This window comes from Lolium perenne, chromosome 7 (assembly GCF_019359855.2).
Source record: "Lolium perenne isolate Kyuss_39 chromosome 7, Kyuss_2.0, whole genome shotgun sequence".
Lineage (NCBI taxonomy): Eukaryota > Viridiplantae > Streptophyta > Magnoliopsida > Poales > Poaceae > Lolium > Lolium perenne.
This window is the reverse complement of record NC_067250.2, coordinates 48,647,136-48,656,382: the sequence shown is the minus strand read 5'-3', so window position 1 is coordinate 48,656,382 and position 9,247 is coordinate 48,647,136. Positions and strand designations below refer to the sequence as shown.

The following is a 9,247-nucleotide window of genomic DNA, read 5'->3' as shown; positions in this document are numbered from 1 at the left end:
AGAAAATCCAGTCCAACATTTCAAGCAGGTCCAGCGAAAGCAGCCGAATCATTGGCGCCATCCACATCTGCGCTGAACCTGTCCAGCCACAAATGCCACCCCCGCCGGCGGCAGCAGCGGCGGCGGCGGCGCAGCACCTGGAATCCTTCCTCCCGCGCCTGACCACGCTCTCACAGTACAAGCAGTTCCACGCGCGCCTCCTCACCTCCGGCCGCCTCCACTCCGACACCTTCCTCCGCGCGCGCTTCCTCGACCGCCTCGCGCTCTCCGCGCACCCGGAGGCGCTACCGCACGCCCTCCTCCTCCTCCGCTCGCTCCCGTCTCCCGCCACCAACGACTTCAACGCCGCCCTCCGAGGCCTCGCCGCCTCTCCCCACCCGGCGCGCTCCCTCCTCCTCCTCGCCGGCCGCCTCCTCCCCTCGCCGTCCCCGCCGCCTCCCCGCCTCGACGCGCTCTCCCTCTCCTTCGCGCTCAAGGCATCCGCACGGTGCTCCGACGGCACCGCCACCCTCCAGCTCCACGCGCTCGTCGTGCGCCTCGGATGCACACCCGACGTCCGGCTCATGACCACGCTCGTCGACTCCTATGCCAAGTGCGGCGACCTCGGGTCCGCGCGGAAGGTGTTCGATGAAATGATTGTGCGGGACGTGGCCTCATGGAACTCGTTGCTTGCTGGGCTGGCTCAGGGCACTGAACCGACCCTCGCGCTGGCGCTGTTCCACAGACTGGCAGGGAGCTTCCACGAGTTGCCGCCAAGGGAGGCACCCAATGAGTTAACCATCGTCGCGGCGCTTTCTGCGTGTGCACAGATTGGCTCGTTGCAGGACGGGTTGTATGTGCACGAGTTCGCCCGTAAAATCGGTGTCAGCGGCAACGTTCGTGTTTGCAACGCGCTTATTGACATGTACTCCAAGTGCTGTTCGCTCGGCCCGGCGCTACAAGTGTTCCACTCCATCAGACGAGAAGACCGGACGCTTGTGTCGTACAACACCGCAATACAAGCTGTTTCCATGCATGGCCATGGGGCGGATGCACTGAGGCTGTTTGATGAAATGCCGACATCTATCGAGCCGGACGAAGTGACATACATAGCCGTGTTGGGCGGGTGTAACCATGCTGGGCTTGTGGACGATGGCCTCAGGGTTTTTCATGGCATGAGGGTTCCTCCTAATGTGAGGCACTATGGCGCTGTTGTGGACCTTCTTGGCCGTGCAGGCCGCCTGGCTGAGGCGTATGATACCATCAAGTCTATGCCGTTTCCACCAGACATCGTCCTCTGGCAGACATTGCTGGGTGCGTCCAAGAAGCATGGTGATGTTGAGCTCGCGGAGTTAGCTGCCACAAAGCTTGCTGAGCTTGGTTCAAACGTTGACGGTGACTATGTGCTCCTCTCTAATGTTTATGCGTCCAAGGCGCGGTGGGCAGATGTTGATCGAGTTCGTGATACAATGCGAAGCAATGATGTGCAGAAAGTACCTGGCTTCAGTTACACTGAGATAGGTGGTGTAATGCATAAGTTTATTAATGGTGACAGAGATCACCCTAGGTGGCAGGAGATATACAAAGCACTAGAGGGAATTGTGTCAAGAATAGGTGAGTTGGGATATGAGCCAGAGACAGACAATGTGCTTCATGACATTGGGGAGGAAGAGAAGCAGAATGCATTGTGCTATCATAGCGAAAAGCTGGCCATTGCATTTGGCTTGATTGCTACGCCACCTGGGGAGACCCTGCGGGTGATAAAAAACCTCCGAATATGTGGGGACTGTCATGTAGTGGCAAAGCTCATCTCTAAAGCTTATGGACGGGTGATTGTCATTCGGGATAGAGCAAGATTCCATCAGTTTGAAGATGGGCACTGCTCTTGCAGAGATTACTGGTGAAATACTGGCATACTGGACCATCTAAATATAGGCCAAAAAGGGTGACAGACTTTTGTGGTATAATGAGCCACTGACTTCACAAGGTTAGCACAATAGCACATCACAAGTTTTTCAGCAGATAGCTTCATACAACCCAGCTTACTAGTGCATATTCGTGTCATTCAGTTTCCATCTGAGAAGAATCATGCAACTGAAGCCAACCCCATGAGCTTGAACTTTTCTCCGTGGTTAATCCATCCAGGTGCATGGTCACAGAACGGTTATTTGCACCTATAAGGTTCAGGCGGGTGATAGTTCGCACTAGCATTATGCTAGTATGGTATTAGCGAGAATTTCCAGGTCTGCGTGGGATTGGGCTCATGATATTTTTTCCTTCCTGGGAGTTGAGAGAAAATTGTGTATTTGTGGAGAAATTTCTTTTACATTGCTTTTAGTTTCTCCAAACGAGCTTGCAGTACCATGATAGATTATACTCATGACTTCTTATTTATAATAATATATATCATTGACTTCATCTGGTATCAAATCGTGTAACCTTTGTGGATGTAACTATTTGTTAGAAAATATTTTTGAATCTTCATAATAAGATGCTCCTGCAAACTCTCATACTTGCAGTCACAAGACCATAGTATTCTAAATGGAATCAATTAACTTGAGGTTGTTACAGACATATTAGAATCTTAGAGCGTCAAAGATCGCTGCATATTAGAATCGAAGAAAACATGTAAAGGTAAAGAGAGAGAAAACATGTAAAGGTAAAGAGAGAGATGGCTGCACAATAACAGTGACAGGTTTAGGTTCGGCCGTTGTCAGAATGTTACTTCATGTCGCAAGGAAAAGTAAAGGGGAATACACAATTCCATCTTACCTTATACAGCCCTCAATAGTCAATACAGGTTGTTGCAGCGATCTTAGAGCGTTTGGAAGGTTCAGATAAAGGGTCCAGCTGAGCTCAAGATCAGTTTGGCATTTCTGCAATAATGAAATGAATTATAAGAAAAAAGATGTTCATACTCAGAGCTTCAATATTTGGAGTCGATACAAAAGCCTCTGGTGTACCATGCTCCTGCTCTTCTTCTGGAGTATCGATTGTCTGGAAACAGTGCAACAGGCAGGCCTTCAAAGACATTCACATGGAGTCAGTGGCAGGTATCTATTGGGTTGTTAGATCTTAGAGCTCATCAATGGCTCTTAACCAACCTGGTTAGCATTTTCTATAATCAACACTGGTTTAGTCATTTCATTGTGAACTTACCTATTCTCACCAGAGTTGCTGGTTATCCAGTGCAGGCGGTCCTTGTGTAAGTTCAGTTTTGAAGAAATATATACAGCATAACACTTTCAGGTGGGCTGCAAGCCTGCAAAACTTAATGCAAGTGGCTGATGGCTCTTTGATGGATTAAATAATAAAAGTGTGTTAAATGAAATTTGGGTCATATGTCATTGGACTGGACTGAAATCATCTGTCTGTGAAAGCTACTGCAGCTCCTCTACTTATGGAAGAGAACCAAAAGCATGTGGAGCTGACGGTGTCAGATGTGCACAAGGATCGTGTTCATGAGAGTAAACCTGATAACGTTTTGTGATTTCATAGTTTACTGTCTATGCTGCACAAATTTTACAGTGACAAATGTCCGGCAGAACCATTTACTACTCGATGCTTGTTTGAGATATGTGCTGCCATGTCAGGGTAAAATTTTAAGCAATCTGCCCCCACCCCTATATTCAGGCACTGCTATTCTATCTGTTCAATCTTTCTTACATATTTCATGTTTGTACCATGCAAACTTTCTCAAACATTTTAAATTTTTTTCACTCAAGAGGAACTTGTGAGCCAAAGTATTCCTTACAGCCTCAGTCTTCTGTTATACGAGCAGCAGAGATAATTTTACATGGTTCCTGTAGACAATGCACTTTTCTTATTTGCACTACATTATATAGCTTGGAACGTTAACAAGGTACATGCTGCACCATTTTGTTCTCATGTATCACTGTCTGTCAAATCTTTTGTAGTATTACTTCTTTGGTGTGTCTGCATAGTTCCAGGTGGCATGGGCAAAGGAAGTATAACTCCTTCCACCGGCCACATCTTCTTCACGTATCTGATTGTTAATTTCTTTCAGGTCATCTTCTGTGAGCTCTACCTTCAAGGAGTCAATGTTGGATTCCAGATTCTTGATCTTGGTTGTCCCTGAGAAATTGCATAGCATATCTGTCAGTGATTAAATGCCAGTCTACTGGAAATATGGACTTGCCTACTGAGGATTGGGGATTGAAACTTGGAAGTGAAAATAAACACGAGAGTTCTCTTTGTTGATAAACTAGGCCATGTTCGGAGGTATCAAAACATTTTACAGTTCAGTTCAATGTTAGTTCAAAATTAACACCATGGCATGCATACTGTAGAGCAAAAGACCACCATCACTGAGAAAGCTTGGATTGCAGTCGAGATGTCTCTCTCTTTGTGTCATCTACACTCACTTCTATCAAAAAGCACATGCAAGCATATATTCAGTTTTGACCTACTATGGCCATTGAGAACTCAATAATATCACCCTACATGTTTAACACTATGTGCTGTCAATTACATGCGAAGGGTTCATAACATTAACCTGGTATGGGAACCACATCATCCCCTTGATGCAGAACCCAAGCTAAAGCTAGCTGAGCAGGGCTGCAGTGGTGTTTCTTAGCTAGTTCTTCCATTTTCAAGTACAGATGCTTGTTCTTCACCAGATTTTCTGCTGAAAACCGTGGATGCCCTTTCTGCAAAGGAAAAAAAAAGGGGTCAAGCCTAAGTAACTGAAAAGAACTGACTGCTGCAGATCAAGCAACTGGCTGTATTGGTACCAGATTAGATTCAGCGGTCACTTGTTCTGTGACTCTTCCACCGAAAAACCCGCGGCCAATCGGGCTGTAAGGAACAATTCCAATCCCCAATTCTCTGGGGGTACATAGAGCAGAAGAATCAGTTTATTTACACAATCAATGAAATCATTCAGGACTATCAGTCATTTATGGAAGCTAGGAAGTAGAATTTGCAATGCAGAATTCACCTGCAGAGCGGCACAATCTCAGGCTCAATGTCGCGAGCCCAGAGGGACCACTCCATCTGCACCGCGGAGATCGGGTGCACGGTGTGAGCACGCCTGATGGTGTTGGGGCTCGCCTCGGATAGCCCAATGTACTTGACCTTCCCTTCTTCCACGAGCTTCTTCAGCTCACCCATCTTCAGTACAAGAGTTGCAGACTTGCAGTGAGCAACCGCACCAATCAAGCAATCGTTTACACAATGAACAAGATGAAGAACAGGCGCCAGACCGTGTCCTCTATGGGGACGGTGGTGTCTATCCGGTGCTGATAGTAGAGGTCGATGTGGTCAACGGTGGTGTCTATTCGGTGCGCGTGAGAGCAACACTGAAAGAGAAGGGAAGATGATTGATTGATCGACTCACCTCCAGCCCCTGGGTGCGGAGCCGGACGCGAGGAATCACTGGGGTTTCCTCCATAACGTCGCTGACGAGTAGTGAAGAGTGAGCATATAGTGTAGCTCAACTTGGGAGCATCTTAGACAGGGACAGAGTAGATTTTTAGATGTACCGTCTGAGACCCACCTTTACTTCCAGATGAAAGAGTGAAGCTGAAGCACGTTAGTGATAAGCTTGCTCTCTGCCACATGGAGGGAATCAAATCAGGTCAAAGATCTGAGAGGGAACCTCAATGTGTTGACATGTTTGTCAAAGATGCTAAAAGTAGTGTCACTCTATATCTCCATCTGTTTGTGTATAAAACTCCACAACACAATGTTTATGTGTTTTCATTATCTGGGCGATATATACATGCGGAAGTGCGGTGTTATTGCAGTGTGGAAGTAGCTAGATGACTCCCCACCTGATGCAAGATTTGATCTGTCATCAGCGAAACACAACGCCACTGTCCAGCTGGCAAGGAATGATAACAAGATAGCAGATCCTACCATGTAAATGAAAGCTCTGAAGCCAGATAATAGGCACGAGCCTGTTGGAGGAGTTCACGCTCGATTGAGGCCCGATCTTCACCTTGTATGATCAAATTGGGGAGGATAAGCAGCTGCAAGCAGCCGAGGGTAACTAGCTTTAACCTGCCAACGTTGGATGCAACTGGTACGTTGGGGATGGCTGATCGAAGCTACAAGAACTTCAACCCGCTGTCCGAACAATCGCACAACCACAAGTCGGGACTAACCCATACAAAATGGCCGGAACCGTAGAGCACGAGATAGGGGGGACCAGAGGCTCCTTCTTGCGAATCCGAATGAACGCACAAGAGCAAAGGTAGTAAGGATCTCTCAGATCTAGAGCAGTCTTGCTGCATAAGCTTGTAGCTGAATGGTATGGTAAAAGGTCTCTAAAAAGATCAGGGAGATGGGGTTTTATAGCTGGGACAACCCCCCTTAGATAGGTGTGAAAGGGTTGCAAATAACTCAGCATTTGCATGACTTCCTTGGGAGAATAAGCAGTTAACTTGGGGAGTTAATGGAGAGCTCCTCGGAACTTCACGAACTTTTGACAGCTTGTACACCTCTCACCAAAACAGTCAGAACTTGGCCTACATAACTTCAAATGATGTGAGTTTTTTTTTTTTTTGGAAAGTAAATTTGATGTAAGTTCTGTTGGTATACCCCAAAGGCCCCGCCTCTCATCCATGTGGGTGCGGGAACAGTCGAAAGTTCAGAGGAAATTTTGACAGCATCAGATTTACTTGAAACTTGTTGTTGATAACTTTGTTTTTAATGTTGTTGGCTTCCTTCAACCTTGTTCCTGAATTCAACCAGTAATAAAGTAAATGAAAGCATAGTTGTATCATCAAGGTTGAGGTTATATGAATAAATTAAGTTAGCGTTCACCTGGTCACTAATTTGTTTCGCACGACTTCTTGTGATAGGTCCATTGTTGGTCGGTGTGGTGTTGATTGTTGGGATGTCCTCATCAAATACCATCCTTCGACAAAGCTACACCCTTCAATATGCTACGCCAGGTATAGGAAATGACATTTGCAGGTATTGCTATGAGCAAGTCTCCATCAGGGAAGTATCTCGCCTTGAGAACTCGGGCACACAATAAGCTTGGATTGGCGAGTATGCGCCACGCCTGCTTAGATAACATGGCCCTATTGAATTCATACATATCCTTATACCCCAAGCCACCCTCCTTTTTTTGTAGTGTCAAAGTTTCCCAACTTAGCCAATGTACTTTGTTCTCATTCTTTTGCTGAGCCCACCAGAACCGACACACCATTGCCGATTTGATCACACATGCACTTGGTTAAATCGAAACATGACATAGCAAAAGTAGGGATTGCATGTGCACATGCGTTGATCAAAATTTCTTTCCCGCCTACTATGATTGCAATAATAGTTAGGAAAACTCTATGTCATCCGGTTGTAGCTACAACCGGTTTAGACGAGACGAGCGCTCCTCGGTTTTTTGGACCGCGTTCCACGTCCTGGCTCACGCGTTGCCTCCACGTTTCCCGTTCAGCGGCTTGTCCCACGCAGCCTAAGGGCATGTCCAGCGGGGCGACTCATTTGGGACGTCCAAACAGACGGGATGTCCGAAATAGTCGAAATCGTTCGAGCATCGTTTTGCGGTGGAGTGGCTCCAGCGGGACGACGCATAATTTTTTTTCTCATTCATTAAAGTCATAGTTTACATTAATAAAAAACATAAAAACGCCATCAAAAAACCTAGGTACTGCCTACTGGTCGTCGTTGCTGACGAGGTCGATGATCTCCGGCGTCGGCCATGGAAGCTGGTACGCCGGCGGTGGAGGTGATAGGGCAGGCTGCGGCAACTACGGTCGTTCTTGCTCTTGCGGAAGGGCCAGCATTTCTTCCCCATGGCGTCGATGGAGTGGATTGTATTGGCTGTGGCAATGGTGTGGTCGGGGAAATGGGCGCTGGCAGCGTCCCTTTAAGAGGCTCGGAAGCCATATCGCCTTCAATGTTCTGCCACTGCGACGCCGCCCAGTTGCGCATGCTCATGCAAGCCGAGGCGCGCCATTAACGTGGCCTTGGAAAAGCTGCAGCGCGCCGCCCGTAAGTAATACAACGGAAGATGAAACAGCTGTGTCCCTCCCAGGCGGGCCGTACGAGGACCGAGCGGACGATTGCTGCGTCCGCGGAGATGCAAACCTGACGCATATTTGGGCCAGGTTTGCGTCGTCGCGGATGGCCCGATCATTATGCATCGCCCCACTGGATGTGGTACCAGACGAATTTTCGGTCACTGCGAACGCAAATCGATCAACGTCGTTTGCGTCGTGCAGCTGGAGATACCCTAAGCCAGCACATCACCACTGCTGTGCCTGTCCACGCACACATGGCTGAGCAACGGCTTGTTCACATCGAGCTTTTTCTTAGCATGCCTATCTAGATTGGACCGATGCACTTTCTTTTTTGAACAGGGGTAGGGTCCAAAGACCCTAGAAGCTGCTAGTATTGAACAGGCGGTGGGTATAAATTGCAGAAAGGCCCCTACGGTTCAGGGGATTTCTGGATAAGGCAAGAAATATTACAGATACGGCCTTGTAAAAAGATTGAAAAAAGCGATCGGGTCCTTGATGCTCTGCACCGCAAAAGGAAATCGCCATCGAGTTGCTCCGCCGAACGAACACCGGCGCCGAGGACGAACCAGTCGGCCCAGCGTCGTGGCGGAAATGGTGGCTCTTCCCCTTGGACAACTTGGTCCTTGGGAAGTCAGTTCTCCAGGAGAAGGGCTGCCAATCGGCCATAAGAAGCAGGGGCGGGGCGGTGACGCCGGCATGTGTCCCTCGTTGGTGAGCTTCCCTGGAAGAAAACCGTGTCAGCAACAACGTCGACGAAGAGGACGCAGCTCCATAGCACCTCTTGGGCACACGCTTGTGGCGCCGCTTCGAGCACGGGAGAGCAGCAACATCCATGCCGTCATCGCCCTCGCCTCCATGGCCAGCCGAGAGGAACAACACCGATGTGCTACCTCCATACCAGAAGCAGCAGAGATACACCCTCCAAGATGCAGAGAGGATGGCGACGACGTGGTTGTGCTCCTCCTCGCCTCCACGGTCGGCCAAGAGCTCGATGTCGTCGTTGTTCCCCGGCAGGCGCATCCTTTCCCCCTCGCCTCCAAGGCCGGCCAGGAGAAGATGGCGCCCGCCGCTTCCGCGCTGCAGCAGGAAGAAGTCCGCCGATGCTTTATTGAAGGAAGCGTCGGTCTCCCGCTCCCCTCTCTCCTCCGACCACCGGAGAAGAAGAAGAAAGCAGATCAACCCTAAAGCAGGTGAGATCCAGGCGGCCAGATCTCGCCCGTCGCTTCCACTACCGGGCAACTGGCCCACTACCGGCAAGC

At 48.8% G+C, this 9,247-nt stretch overlaps 2 protein-coding genes across 2 annotated transcripts; one reads left to right on the top strand and one right to left on the bottom strand.

Moving 5' to 3' along the window:
- On the top strand, positions 1–2,387 carry LOC127317587 (pentatricopeptide repeat-containing protein OGR1, mitochondrial). The gene is made up of 2 exons (XM_051348154.2): positions 1–1,966; positions 2,049–2,387. The coding sequence occupies exon 1, from the start codon at positions 93–95 to the stop codon at positions 1,881–1,883; it is 1,791 nt and encodes a 596-aa protein (XP_051204114.1). The 5' UTR covers positions 1–92; the 3' UTR covers positions 1,884–1,966; positions 2,049–2,387.
- A 1,323-nt stretch (positions 2,388–3,710) lies between these two features.
- On the bottom strand, positions 3,711–9,008 carry LOC127316062 (probable aldo-keto reductase 1). The gene is made up of 8 exons (XM_071823888.1): positions 8,555–9,008; positions 6,624–6,682; positions 5,484–5,552; positions 5,205–5,399; positions 4,940–5,112; positions 4,734–4,827; positions 4,496–4,649; positions 3,711–4,074 (listed from the first exon to the last, which is right to left on the bottom strand). Exons 1-8 carry the CDS (start codon positions 9,006–9,008, stop codon positions 3,899–3,901), a joined length of 1,374 nt encoding a protein of 457 aa, XP_071679989.1. The 3' UTR covers positions 3,711–3,898.
- Positions 9,009–9,247: the final 239 nt, after the last annotated feature.

Bases quoted from the DNA above. Each gene is read 5' to 3' on its own strand.
- LOC127316062 (XM_071823888.1), bottom strand. From the start codon at position 9,008: ATGCGCCTGCCGGGGAACAACGACGACATCGAGCTCTTGGCCGACCGT. The intron at 5,553-6,623 runs GTAAATCTGATG...TCCATGTGGCAG, and splicing joins TTATCAACAACAAGTTTCAA to AGAGCAAGCTTATCACTAAC. The intron at 5,113-5,204 runs GTCTGGCGCCTG...CTTGTACTGAAG, and splicing joins CCGTCCCCATAGAGGACACG to ATGGGTGAGCTGAAGAAGCT.
- LOC127317587 (XM_051348154.2), top strand. From the start codon at position 93: ATGCCACCCCCGCCGGCGGCAGCAGCGGCGGCGGCGGCGCAGCACCTG.